Consider the following 15161-nt stretch of genomic DNA (forward strand, 5'->3'; position numbering starts at 1 on the left):
TTTATTCATTATGCAAATCTGATGCAAACCATGCCCAGACATCAATTATACAGTCTTGGTCAGCTTTATTTAGTAGTATAGAATTAGCCCTTGATTTCAGACCTGTGGTCCTTTGGAATTTAGGACCTGATTAAGCACTGTCTGTATCATTGTTCTGTGTAGTAGCAGAATAACAACAGTTCAATAAAGACCATGGGGAAACCTTAGAAGCTGATGGCAAAACTGTCATTAGAGATTATCTTCCACTTGCAAACTTCTTAAACAGTAACCTGCGTATCCACTCAAAACATCTGCTCTTTCAAAGTGCCCAACATCAGTTACTCTCATTAGGCAATCTTTACGCTATAGAAATTACTATGGTCTGTAATAGCAATCAGATTGCTACGGTGTCCGTCAAAGTTTACTGAAAAAGTACAGCCATTTTACTGATCATTTTTTTTCTTGCAACTACCATTGTCCTCATTCTCATTCAAAAGAGAAGGGGGTCAGCTACATGATTTTAAAACCAAACACTTGCTCACCCTCCACCTCCAAGTTCCAGAGAGCTCATGTCTCCATTGATGAAGTAGGTGTTCTCGCCGCTCCATTTAAATACCTGAGGGGGGAGAAAAGTGTGTGTGTGTGTATACATACATACATATATATATACACACACACACACACGTATATGTGTATGCATGCATATATTTATCTGTATGTATGTATACGTGTGTGTGTGTGTGTGTGTGTGTGTGTATTGACTGTGAGGATTCTAGTACTCTGGAAGCAGTAAGTACTAATGCCTCCTTAGGGAATATTTTTGGTGTTTTGGTTTTTTTTTTCTTTTCTTGAAGGGGAAAAAAGAGGTAATAGAAAGTAAACACAAAAATACAAATCTAAAATTATAAACAGTCTTTCTAATCCTTTTAGATATTTTACTTGCATCTTCAAAACAATAGCTATTGTTAAAAAGAAATAATCAAGTATTCAATACTGGAAAAGACACAAGCTATGGACATTAAGGGGTATTTCAGTGGCAATCTTATCTCTGTTTTCACTGTAATCCTAAGCACCTATGAAGTTGTACTATACTTCTGATATCAATCAATACTTTCCAAGATTAATCTTTGATAGTCTACTCATTATTCCTCTTGCCTTCCCCCCACAGTCAGCTTAAAACCTTCTCTGCACCCTCGCAGACTACCTTCTAAGCATGTCAAATAATTAAAACCATTCTTCCTTAAAGCAAAAATTGCAGTGAAGCAATGAGGGATTAACTGCATTCGTAAGTAACTGACAATTTCTAAACTTAAATATACAGTCTTTGTATTTTTTTTTCCTCATAAATGTTTCAGAAATGGAACCAAAAATCTCATCTGAGAAAGACAACATCACTTACCTTGAAATTTGGACTGAATGTGTAGAGGAATGTTTCACCTGTGCCATAGTAATGGTCACTAAATCTGAATGGATGTGTAGCATATGCTCCAAATATCTGTCACAATAAAATGATTAAACTATTATTGAGGACAGTGCAAAATATAAAAGAAAAAAAAAACTTTCAAAATACTTTCTGAAGAATAACTATGCTGGTGTTTCATACTAAGAGAAACAATGAAGTCTATCATATTAGCAAGTGTTCCTGCAAATCTTTTGTATCCTTCAAGTTTTAAAGCCACATGACAATAGGGATGAGGATTCTAGGGGCTGCTGAAGTACTAAACATCCAAAGAAGCATTATTTGTAACAGCTTAACTGATTCGTGAGGAAAATATTTTCATAGACACTATTAAAAGGAGCATTCACTGCTATTATGAAAGTGGGAGTTCTAGTTCTATTAGCTCTCATTTACTTTCCTGCCAGTAAGTTTCCTTTAAGCAGTAGAGAGCATAGAAGAAAACATAAATTTCTTATTTTGGCATTATCATGTGATGTCACTTCACAGTATGATTATCACTACACAACACTTACTCTTTTAAAAATGGTGCCCTTTCAGTGCAACCCCCACAAAAGGAACACTTCCTACCTGGTTGTCCATATCCTTGATGACAAGGAGAACTGGACTGTCAAGAGATGCTGATTTACGGTACAGAGTCTTCAGGCTAGTTCCGTGCTCTAGTGTGCTGTATGCAAGTCGCCATGGATATCCCTGCACTCTTGCCGGCAAGCGCCGGGCAAGCTAGGCAACAAAGGGGGACAGTTAAATACATTCAACAGGACACAGGTGGTGACCTGCAGATTATTTCCTTTCTGCAGCAGCTTCTGAGACAACAACAACAACAACAACAACAAAAAGGCAGTTATGGTAGTAGCTGATGCGCACAGCTCAACATCTCTGCAATCTGTGCATGGCCTTGTACTCTGAGCCCCACTGACTGCATTCATGTGATCCTATAAAAGATATTGAAACTGGCAGCCCTTCTCCTAGCACTGAAAAAGATGATAGTTCTCAATATCACTACTCAAACTCTCCAGAGTTGCAAAAATTTTTCAAATAAGCAAGTGTTAAAACAAATGACCTTGCACAAAGACAGTCCAACAAACTAAGCATTTTCCAAGCTGTGAGAAAGCATCAATATCACCTCTAGAAGGCAGACTGTTCTATGCTCGGCTCAGACAGCACAAGAGCAAATAAGAAAACCTGAGGTTTTTCTAGCCATACCTGCTCTATGTGCATATTCTCCAGGAGAGCACTGTGGTGCTTTAGGACAGGTAAAGTGTCATCATCATCATCTTCATAATAACTGCACACACTCTTTCGTCTTTTTGCTTCTTCGACAGTAATAATCTGAGGCAAGGGAACAAGAGACCAACCTAAAGCATAGCTCTCATTCTGTCAATCCTCTACTAAAGCAAATTAATTTAAAATAAAATACTCATTAGCCACCATACTACATGAAACAGAAACACTGCATGGAATAGAAATACCAAGCACAGACAGCCTGAACTGAATATGGTTAAATTTTCAAATGGCAAAGTGTCTTTGAGATAGCATGGGCAGTGTGGTCAGAATTTCTTCACATCCTAGTGACTCCTGATAGCAGTTAAGTCCTTTAGGATTAATAAATATTGTGGTAACAAGGCAATATGAGGTGACTGGTCCCAGACATAATTGTCCCGAGTCAGAAGACTCAAATACATCTTATTTGAAGGCACACTAAACTTGTTTTAACCAAATACCTCATGGTAGTTTATATAGGAAGGAAACAAAAGCTTCCTCATTTTCCTTCATGCAGCTAGTTGAGTATTTTAATCATTTTCTCAGCTGCTAATGCATAAGAGTATGAACAACTTTAAAATTTCACTTCCCATTTTTATTAAGATGGCAGCCTTTTTCTTTACCAATACATACATGTTTTTGTATATACAAACTGAAACAGAAGCAATATACCAAAGAACTAAAAAATGTAAATCAATTTGAGCAAGTATTTGGAAGTTTTATCATGCAGGAAAGTTACTGAGATTTGAGCATACAGTTTATGCTGGTAAATTCTTTGAAGTATTCATTTTTGAGAGAAGTAAAGGTCTTTACAGAATATATTCTCAGCTGAAAATGATTAAACAGCTCTTTGGAGACTTTTTTCTTTTTTTTTCTTTTTAAGATTTTATAAAGCAGAGTACATTGCAGTAGTTTAAAGGGTGAAACCATATAAGTATTTCAATTTAGGTTTGAATTTAAATGAGTATAAAACAAAGTACAAAATTATCTCCAGCAATTACAAGTAGTCACACTACCTTTTCCAACAAAGTTGAAACCAGTAAGAATGCAAGTCCATATGTTTAATGCTTATCTATAGAAAGGGTCTGCAGCCTATGACCTAGTAACAAAATCAGTGGACAAATTCTGAACTTCATGCAGTTAAGGGCAAGAACTTAACAGGAGCCAAAATATCTCCTGTAATGTCCCTTGAGATAGATGTTCATAAGCTGCTAGCACCCAGCATTCAGAGCTCAGTGAAAGCAGGGCTCAGCTGCTCTGCAGAGGGGCAAAATACTACTCGTGGCAGCAGCCTGCGTTTTTAAGAGGTAGCATGTGCTGGCTCTCACAGAGTTGTTGCTGGTATGTTCAACTGCTAAGTTGGCAGAGAGATCAGTATGGCACAGTTGGAAAGCGGCTAATCCTTCAGTTCAGCTACTGGTTGTTAATGAGTGATGCGTGTCTCTGTATTACGGTAAACCAACGTTAGAGATGAGGCAAGACCCACAGCAGCAGGATTTTACCTTAGTTCTATGTCACCAAGTCAAACATAAATCAACAGCAAGACCTCAGAGATGGGGCTGATGAGAAAGAAAAGGGGAAGCAAGCATGCCTAGCTACAAAACAACTGGAAAACGTTAAACCACCTTCCTTCTATGAGCATGTTACCATCAGGGTCTTATCTATGAACAGGAACTTCAAAATGTCGTTACACAGCACTCTGCCCTGCCTCCACATCTATTCCTACAAACACATCTTTAAAACATTTTCATGGTATATGCAGAGAAAGCTTTGTATAATTCACCTACACCTTCATAATCACTGCTCAAATTGCAGAAGCTATCAACAGTCAGCAACTGCCGAGCAGTGCCTGGAGATCCTACACGCCTGCTGTACAGGCTAGGAAGCAAAGTTACTGGACAGATTCCAGGTGTGGACTTAGCCATCACAAAGCACAGAAAGCTTTTCCATAAAAGGCCCAGAGTTGTGAGGAGGTCACTATGCACACACAGGACAAAGACCTAATAACAGTCACACCTAGTATCTCCAGAAGGATGAGAGCAACATGTGTGCTGCAGTCACATACATCCAGCCCATGTTCATCTGCAGAAACCTAGAACTGTGCCTAGGGCAGTAGCCCTGAGCAGGTAGCCAGGTACTAGTACTCAAATGCATATTGTGGACGTTAAGAAAAGAGAACAGGACCACAAGGTAAAATCCAGACTGCAGAATTAATGTTAAATGCCCCAGTGAATCTAGGCAGTGCAGGTATTACTGCAGATGATATAATATCAGCTGCATCCTATCCCTCCAGCAGAATCTAGCCCAGGCTCAATGGGATCTAGTCAAAGGTCTTCTCAGACAGGAGGGAATCATGTGTTAAAAAAAATTCATATTGACAATTTCAAGGAATGTTTACATTGCAAAATTAAAGCCATTATAAAGGCCATTAAAAAAACCAAGGGTTTTCTGCTTTTATCATTATTGTTTTTCCATCTCCTGAGTGATTTCACTTTCCCTCCTCCTCTCTCGGATCATTTTAGTTTTATAATTGAATGAACATCTTTTTCAGTTTGAATCAGAAGTGCCTACTCTCCTTTCAAAAACTATTCTCTAGGCTCCCTAGAAGGAAAGACAAAAAGTATCACAGTAAATCAATCAGCAAGTTACCTAAAGCAAAATATAACTAAATTTATAGATGTAGACAACTACAGAAAATCTGCTAAAATAACCAGATTGCAAATAGATTCCAAATCATCTAAAAGGGAGAAAGCTAACTGATTTTCTTCACTGCATGAATACCTTTTCAATCTAAACTTTATAAATACAGCTCTTTTCATCCTAACTGAAGCACATGTTTGAACCAACTTCAGATTCAAAAACGGTAGCAAAAGGATCTGCAAGGTAAAATATCTACACATGCAAAAACAAACACAAATGAAAAGAGTCAGCTATGATAGAAAGCAGAACTATGAAATCTTGAAAAGATTTTTAAATATTTTCATCTACAGGAACGAAGAAGCAGGCTACCTGGGACAGAAATTTTCAATTAAAATTATGTGCAGAGCTCCCTTTAAAAAAAATAAAAATAAAAAATAAAACACTATTAAGTGCTATATCAGACATATGCTGTTCAAACAGCGACACAGTCAAACATACCTGCACACAAGGTTCCTGGTCAGGTCTGGCACAATAAAGAATCTGAATATTCAAAGGCATTTGTTGCCTTTTCATTGTCTACCAGCTTATTCTGCAGTATTTACTATACTTCACTGCTCTAATGGCCAGAGCTCTTGCCCACAAGCAAGACTGGCAGCTACTGCCTGCAAACTCGTTTTGATAACACTGTTTGTGTGTCCCTACAGTCATACTTTCTGTTTCCCCAGAAGAGAGAGTGAAACTTTCACAGTGATCATGCCTAGATTTGGCCTTTCAACAGACATTTCCTGCAGACCTACTTTTAATTTGTAAAACCTGAATATACAGTATAAAAGAGATACACACCTTTATAAAAATTTCCAGCTATTTCTCCCAATACAAATTTAAGATTCCCATGTGGCTGGATCTCTCCTACCTCCGCTTTTTAGATCACTGGCCCTCCTCCTTCAAGTTTAGGAAAATAGCATGCAAATAACAACTGAATAGTGAAATCTAGTGTAATATTACTGCAGCCAACTCTGTACAAAATGAGGAATGAAGACATTTTTTCGTTCTGCAGTTCACATAGTACCAACATAGAGAAACTGCAAAACTAAATAGCTTTTATTTTTAGAATTAGAGGTGTTGCTGCTACATTTCAAATAACAAGCCCCACTCTCAACTTTTGAGTAGGACAACATATTTCAAAGCTACAAATGCTTAAAACACTGATAGTAGAATTTTGAAAACAGGTATGTGTTTAAGATAAATAATCAGATTAGTTTTTAAAATCAGCATCAAGCTATTTTCCATTTGGGAATTTATTTTGAATTTGTCTGTGTATCTTCAGCAAGTACTTAGGAATTCAGAAATTAATTTTTAAAAAAATCACATGCATGCAGGCTTGGGTTATTCTCCTTCGAAACAGAGCTTTATATGTATGAGAGACAGAGATAACGAACAGAAACATACAAGCAGTTGAAACAGACTGAAAAAGTCCCCAAATGCTGAAGTAATACATGATACAAAATATCCATCTTAACTAATATTTTAGAAGTAGTGCTGTACACATCTGAGAAGTGAGGGCCTGACCCAGCACCACATACCAGTCCATTTCAACAAGCACACAGGAGCCTGGGTTGGTGTTTACGTGTACATATAAGTTTTACTATTAACATATAAATATGATACTAATTTAGCAACACTGCCAACATGCACCTGTATAGTTTCCCAAAAGGCTAACATCGCATAACCAGTATATTTACATAACTTATGATGGTTGTGGACCAGATAGCTCCCAGCTGTTTGCCTGCCCTTTTTAGAGAGGGAAGAAAGAAATACTACAAGTAAATGAGTACAGTTGTGAGACAGCTGCAAGTCTTGAGAACACTTCTGTATAAGGCAGCAAGCATTATAAACACCATCAAAAGAGTGAGCACTGATTCTTAATAAGGGATGCATACTTGATACAACATGCTCAATATAATGACAAAAAGCACTCACCTCCCAGCTTTTAGTAGTTGGCTCACTGAAGAAGTTGTCTATCATATCAAGCTCTTCCTTTTCTACTACAACAAAACCTTGCTCTTTGGCATCTTTCCCATATATTTCTGGTGACCACTGAACAAAAAATGTGTATAAGTGATCCACCCTGTAAAAAGAACAGGAGGAAAGAACAGTTGTTCAGTGATAGAGGAGTCCAGCACTGCCATGCATTGCAGAGATTTTGCTCAGTAACAAGAGACAATTATACAAATGCGGGCTGTCCATGAATTGACATCCTTGCATACCAACCAGGTCAACAGCTCCTTCCATAAAGCACTTCAAGGTTTCTCTGTCTTCCTACAGTCTTTTCCCCTTTGCTATACAAACAATCAGAGCAACATGGAAAGAGCAAGTGGCTTGTCCAGTCCCACACTTTAAGCAACAGCCTTAACAAGTCCAATCACTAGCTACTAGATTGTGTTTACAAGATTAAGTCCAGAGGAAAAAAAAAAAACTCACTTTATTTAGTTTGACCTCCTGCATAAAACAAGCCACTACATTATCACCAATAAAGGATACACTAGATACCCTCTAAAGCATATAATTTATGAATACTAACCACAAGGCAATTCTTCATCCTGTTATTTTTGTAAAAATAATCAGTTACTGGCAGTTTCAACAGTTATAATAGCAGCAATATATGCATTTCCATAAAAGCAGCGAATCACTTTTTATAAAGAGACATTCTTTGACAACATCCTTAACTAACACTGACATAATTTCTAAGGAATAAAATTATTTAGTATTTTCCTTTATACTGAACATATAGACTAAATATTAAAACAAACACATGCAACTTCCAACAGGAACATACTAGTGGTGCTAGTCAAACCCTAATTAAAGGGAGCAAGTAGAAAGATAGTAAGTACTTATGATACTGGATCCTCCAGTTATTCACTAGAAAAATTTGTCTGGTAATTCTTTGATAGATATGAAATAGGTAAAATTTTATAGATACCTAGGAGATATCTTCCCTCTGAATTTTAAGTTACTTGGATTTACTCTAAAGAGTATATGCACAAATAATCTTAAAACTGCGTTAGATTCTGTTCACAGTCATTCAAGTCCAGAGTCTTTCCCAGTTTTTGCTCTACGCTCCTATCAATATGGGCTAGAGTGCTGTCATTCCTAACTGCATAAACTGACAGTCCCCAAATTGTTATCTGCTCAGAACAGCTAGATTAGTTCCCAGACAAAGTGAGAAACTGGGGGCAGGGGAGGAAGTTGACCCAATTTGGGCAGAAGAAACTTGGCTCAAATTTCCACTGCTCTCAGAAGGAAAAAAGGATTGACTTTGTTGCATCACGGAAATGTCCTGTTAACCATGAAAAAGGTGCAAATTAGCGTTATCACTATTTCCTCTCTTCCCCTGCGCACATATACAAATGCTTCTGTGGTGCATGGCTATCAGATGACCTAGCTGAATTTTAAGCTTTTATTATCAAATAAACGCAATACCTGCTAACTAAGATATAATGCCAAATACAACTGTAGTGCCACAGGTCTTCAGGATGGTTCTATCCAATAATTGTCTGGAAGAGCCTAAAAGAGGGTCACACTCCAGTTGCCAGGGTTCTCCCCTTCTCTGTGAGAAATCATGTGACTACCAGCTCACACCTTTGCATAGATCTATAAATAGTGAAATATGGAAGAAGCTTCTGAAAGCTGTATCATCTCATTTTATTCTAGATCTTTTTTTTCTAATTGCAGAAGTTTTCCCACATCAATAGCTGTCATTCAAAATGCCCTGTTCCTCTTTGCTTGCTCACAGATGCATCAGAAACAGCAATATGATAATCTCTCTGCTAATTAATTTTAGTTTCAATTTAAAGAAACATTTAAGTTATGGTTATTTTACATGCTGTAGTTCAAGTTTTGAAACATAACTATTTTCTATTCCTACAAATCCCTGTGAAGGAACAATGAAACTAGAGGTATCTATTATCTGGCTAAAACCAATTTTAAAGCACATCTGTATGGGTGTATGGAGGTAGAGGAAGCATTTTCTGATTTCAGAATCACAGAACAAATTTAAGTTTTTAGGGACCTCTGGCGCTCATTCGGTCCAATTTCCTGCTCAAAGATAATTTCTCCAAATTACAGCAGGTTGCTCACGGTGCTGTTCATTTGAGTTCTGAAAAATCAACAACAGACTCGGAACCTGTACAGGCAGCCTGCTCCAATGCAGAACCAAACTCGTGGTTCTGTTTTTTCTTTTTGTTTGTTTTGTTTTGTTTTAAAAACATCTAGTCGGAATTTCCTCTGCTACAGCATGCAACCTCTTGTTCCTTTGCTGCGCACCTCTGAGAAGAGTCTGGTTCCATCTCACAATAGCCTTCTTTAGAGAGGCTGCAATTAGATTTCACTCCCTTTAATGTTTTTTTTTTTTTTTCTTCTTCCTCCAGGCTGAATAAATCCATTTCTCTCAGCCTCTCCTACCATGTCAAATACTGCAGCCCCTTAATAATCTTAGTGACTTTCTCTTCAGCTCCTCTATATTTTTTTAATCGGGGGCCAGAACTGGAGACTGTACCACATGTGGCTTCAGTAGCACCCAAAAGAAGGGAAGCTCCCAGACTGCTGGCTATGCTCTTGCTTACATGAGCCAGCAAGCACTGAAGCCTACTCCACTGCAAGGGCACACTGCTGACATGTTCAGTTTGCTGTCTATTGCATCCTTCAACTCCTTTTTCTGCAAAGCTGCTCCCTAAGCAGGCAGGCGCTCCCCAGACTGCACTGTTGCACAGGGCTACTCCATCTCCAGTGCAGAGTTTCCGGAGGCTCCCGTCAGCTTATTCCTCCCGCTTGTCAATATCCCTCTGAAGAGCAGCCCTGTCCCCAACACAGTATCATTGATAAACACAGGGATCGTCCAGGTAGCTAAGGAAGGTGTTAAAGAGCATCAACCCACAAGGAGCACCACTCCTGCGAAGAGTACCTGTCTGCCACTTGGACTTCTTACTATTGACCTGTTGAGCCCAACGATCCAGTCAGCTTTTCACCTACCTTTTAATCTACCCATCCAGACCACATCTCTCCAATCTAACTATAACGATACCATAGGAGACTGTTATTGAAACGCTTACTAAAGTCACAGTAACAACATCCATTGCTCCCTCCTTGTTTATATCAGGACAAAAAAGCTATCAGGCTGGTAAAACACAGTTTGCCCTTGATAGATCTACAATAGCTGTTCCCAATCACTACTTGTTCTCCATGTGCCTGGAAATGATTTCCATAAGGACTTGCTTCATAATCAACCTGGGGACTGAGGTGCAGCTGACAGGCCTACGTCCCACAGATCCTCCTGTATTTTCTGAAGACGGCTGTAGAATCTGTCTTTCCGATCACTACAGACCCCACCCAACCGTTTGTAACCTTTCAAAGGATGATAGAAAGCAGCCTGGCAACATCAGCCAGCTTCCTCAATATACTGTTATTTCCTGTCTAGCCCTACCAACCTGTATATGTTCAGTTTATTTCAATAGTCCATAACTAATTTTTCCTCTAAGCGCAGAAGTGAAACAAATACAGATACTGCAGATTTAACAACCAGCAGTATGAACTGAAAAATAGGTGACTGTAGAACTAATGATTCTGAAAGGGCATGCAAAGTATCCCTTCTTTTTAATAAAATTTTAACATTACATTATAGTGATATTTCCAAATTACTAGATTTCAAAAATTGGAGACAATTTTTAAATCAAAAAACGGTGCTTTGGAACTCTTAAAACCAACTTGACAGATGCGAAGAAATTTATCCAAGATCTCAACAACTGCTTAGGTGACAACATGCTTGTGTTTGTCAAGAGCTAACAAAGGGAAAAAAATCAATAAAATACAAAGTACTTTGAACAAACCAATTTCACAAACCTGAAGTAGTTGCTCCAGAAAGAAATTATTCAAAAAAGGTTTTTTTTTTTTTTTTTTTTTTTTTTTTTTTTTAATAAAGATAACAAGGAACATATTACAAAACACCTAAGAGCCACAATCCAAAAAAGACAGAGTACTGGAAAAAAAAAGTAGAAAAAATAAAAGAGGAAAAGATGGACATAAATAGTCAGATTAGAAGGGAAATGAATGTGGTTACAAATATGTCCATAGCAACACACAAAGCAAATGTTAAAAGTTTATAGAAAGGTTTTAGAGGTTTAAGCATTTCACGAACAACTTGAATCCTAAAAAATGTATTTGCTATATTCAACTAAAAAAAACAAATTATCAACTGAAGCAGGCAAACTATTCAACAAATACTTCTTTTTTTATTTAAGCAACCACAACACAAAATTTGTGAATCATTGTGATCATGAAATACTTTACACTCCTAGAGTAAACAAATATATTAAGTAGAAATTATTACTATGATTTGTTTTAAATTATGTCTATCCAGGTAAGCTATGTTTAAAAGTTTTAGAACAGTTGGATAGCTAATGCTGCTTTTCAATAAAACATAATCTGCTGTAGTGGTTCTAAAAGCCTAGGAGAAAACTTGTATTGCAAGAACAATGAGGATGAAAGAGATAACTACAGTAATCTGAGTGTAACCCTAATAATAATGGAATAGCTGAAATACCACTTGATTAACATGAATCTCACAAAATTTGTTATTTGTAGTTATTGTTTAAACAGAGATCCTTGTTCTGCTGATAGAGATCAGCCAGGCATTATTATTTTATACTTAGGCTTCCATAAGGTATTTGATGTGAAATCACATCACACTTTGATTTATAAAACTACAATATACAATTTTTAAAAAAATAGTGACTTCAGGTAAATGATGACTATGGAAAATGATCCCCAGCAGTGCGTATATGTACAAGAGATCACAAAAGTCAGTTTCTTCCTCCCTAGACAGGGTATACTGCCTGAAACCATTACAGACAAGTGCCTAAATTGCTCTTTAGGGCTCTGATTTCACAACCTGCCTAAGCCAGACAGGGTTCACCCCCCCCCCCCGAGAACTTTAAAAGCCCTCAAATAACTTTTTTTGTGTTTCAATTCCTCCCTCCTGTGTTGAGCAGGGATAGCGCACTTGTGAAATGCGATGCCACAGAGCACCAAACTAGCAGCAGAACTGGCAGCATAATGCGCTTGAGTAGGGGGGAGCCCTCAGGGAGGACCTCTGAGGCAACTAATTCCAGGGCTTCAGTATGGCTACTAGAAAGGTTTAAAAAAGGGATATAATAATGATCAGCATTTTTAATTATTTGTTTTACGTTATTTTCATAAACTGGTAATAGATACAAGCTCATCCAGGGACCAGAAGCCAGAAGAAAATTAAAGTAGATACACAGGGCACTGAAAAATTTTAAACAAAACAATCAGTAAAACTTACTAGACAACTTGTCAAGTTACAGTGGATCCTTGAGAGGGAATTGTAAGTGATATTTTTCTTCTAAAATGTGTATTTTAAATTAGGTGGTTCTACACTGATATCAGCACAATCATTTCTACTGATTTGGCAACAGTATTTGACTTCTTTGAGGGGAGAGGCATGCAAGATTTCTATAATTGAATGATATCAGGTCAGTTAAAAGAGGGAAAGAGAGCTACTTTCAGCTATGTGGGCTTTGGAGGCGGGGGGAAGAGGAGAGGGACCAATTTCTAGCTCATACATGTACAAAGGCTCAACCACAGCTCCTGGCCCAGAAACAGGTGTTAATTCAGAGTCCTATGACTTCCTTACAAAGAGGTCAAAAAAGCATAATCTTTCATGAATCTTACAGGCTACATATAAGATATGAAGCTATAGATACAAACTTTCCAGGTGTTCAACCTTGGCAGCTTGAGATCTTATTTATCAGGAGTCTAAGAGTACTCAAGAGTAATTCAAAAGGAGTCTAAATCTAAGTGTTATGTTACTTATACTTATCTGATTCCATAATAAGAGTGTGGAAGGGTGACTTGAGCATCATAAACATCTTAATTATCGCCCCTTCATGCATCACACCATGTAAAAGCAGAGATACTGCATGTACATACTGACTCCAGCTACTAATGCTGTGAGTTCTTTCAAACCTCAACTACAACCACAGTAAATTTAAGGCAGTGTTTCATAGCCTAAATACTGCATAACAAGAGGCACAACCAAACAGCATCTTGCTCTATTACAAAAAGATGAGAGAACAAGAGCAGCATGAAGAGAAAGAGAAGAGGAATGGGAGCTGAAAGAAAACAAGAACTCCCCAAGCCGAGCCAACAATCAACAGGATAGGAAGCTGAGACTGAAAGAGGAAAACAAGGCACAAACTGCTAGTTCTTGAAAATCTACCTCAAATTACATGCTTCTAAAAGAGTAGATGCCCTCTCAGCAATATCATCTCAGTGCAACATCTTTGATATCAGTATCAGTGTGAAATATATAAAACAAATCTGTTGACTAAATTTACATTATAGATAACGAACAAGATTTGCTTGTTGACTGAGGAACTAGTCAATGCTAAAATGAGGAAATTATGTCAGGACACACATTTCTAAACAAAACCGTTCTGCATTAGCATCTCTGTAAGCTTTAAGTGACATAATTACCAACCAACCTCTACTCAAAAACAAATAGAAATTCTACATTCCACTTAAATATCCTTAAATACAAATTCATGTAGTAAAATCACATACAAACTTACCCTCCAACACTGTAAGCTATACCCATTGCAAGATTTTTCAGCAGAAGAATCAGTCTCTTCATTACTATGCAAAAGCATGAGTGTCTCTGTGCTCAAATGAACAGTTAACCTGACACAAACCTACCCAGTACAGAGTAATCTTTATATAAGGCAACTACAGATATCCATCTTCCCTGTTACGTGCCAGAGGCAAGTGCTCCTGTGATTAAGCAAGCAGCGCAGAGTGCTCTAGAATCACTGATTAACTCAGCTCTGGTGGTCAGGGTCTGAGAGTGACTTACTCCAGGCCACTCTCAGCACCCTGTAAGTCACATATGACGAGAGATGGACTGGGACAGCAGACAGAAGGAAACAAGATTTATTAAGAGCCTAAAAAAAAAAAAAAAAAAAAAAAAAGTTTCTTCTGTATTAATGTTTCTGAAGCCTTCCATAAATATATACATGTATACATAAATATTTGTGTGTGTGTGTGTGCACACGCGCATATATATGTATGTATGTATGTATTTTAAAACATGAGGGGAAAGAGTCTTCTCCACCTTGCAACTTTACAAAAGTCTGTCAAGGACATGAAAACATCAGGCTGTTTACACATGGAGCAGCAACTATGCTGGGAGTGATGGTTTAAGGGCCCAGGGTGAAAATGCAGCCACTTTTGCAACTGATTGCTGAAGCTGTTTTAACAGCACATAGTAACAGTTCATGAAAATGTACAAGTAAATTAAAATCAGAGGAGCATTTAACTAGCATAGTGATAATGGATCTGCATACTAATTCCTTCACAATCTCTTTTTTTTTTTTTTTTTTTTTTTTTAACTACTACTACAGAACAGTAAGGAGTTGCATAAGATACTGTAACTGTATTGGACAGAAAAGGTTTTTATTTATGCTGCCTTATGGTCAATGAGATGAGAGGTAGTTTGATAGTTTCATATATGAATATAATCTGCATTCAGAATATTTTTTAAACACAGAAAGTTATTTTGATACAGCAAGTATCAAACACAATAAGTTATTTTGATATGTCTTTGACAGAAGTTGGAGAACAACTCGGTAGTCTGTCACCGCTGGCGACACACCAGGTACCAAACAGCAGTTTACATGCAGCTGCCTAAAAACTGGGTGCTCTGGCCACCCAGCCAGGCATGCAAAGCTAGAGCTGCTGCAGATAGTTGTGG

At 37.6% G+C, this 15161-nt stretch overlaps 1 protein-coding gene across 9 annotated transcripts in view; it reads right to left on the minus strand.

Moving 5' to 3' along the window:
• The window catches only part of NCOA7 (nuclear receptor coactivator 7), a 96976-nt gene that overhangs the window by 2805 nt on the left and 79010 nt on the right, over nt 1–15161 (minus strand). For all 9 annotated transcript variants that reach the window (XM_062572587.1, XM_062572591.1, XM_062572586.1 and 6 more), the window contains 5 exons: nt 7319–7466; nt 2642–2767; nt 2006–2158; nt 1379–1474; nt 522–595 (listed from right to left, as the gene is read on the minus strand). In XM_062572587.1, coding sequence (XP_062428571.1) covers nt 522–595; nt 1379–1474; nt 2006–2158; nt 2642–2767; nt 7319–7466 — 597 coding nt within the window. The remainder of the gene's footprint in view (nt 1–521; nt 596–1378; nt 1475–2005; nt 2159–2641; nt 2768–7318; nt 7467–15161) is intronic.

The sequence above is a fragment of the Rhea pennata genome, chromosome 3, assembly GCF_028389875.1.
Source record: "Rhea pennata isolate bPtePen1 chromosome 3, bPtePen1.pri, whole genome shotgun sequence".
Taxonomy (NCBI): Eukaryota; Metazoa; Chordata; class Aves; order Rheiformes; family Rheidae; genus Rhea; species Rhea pennata.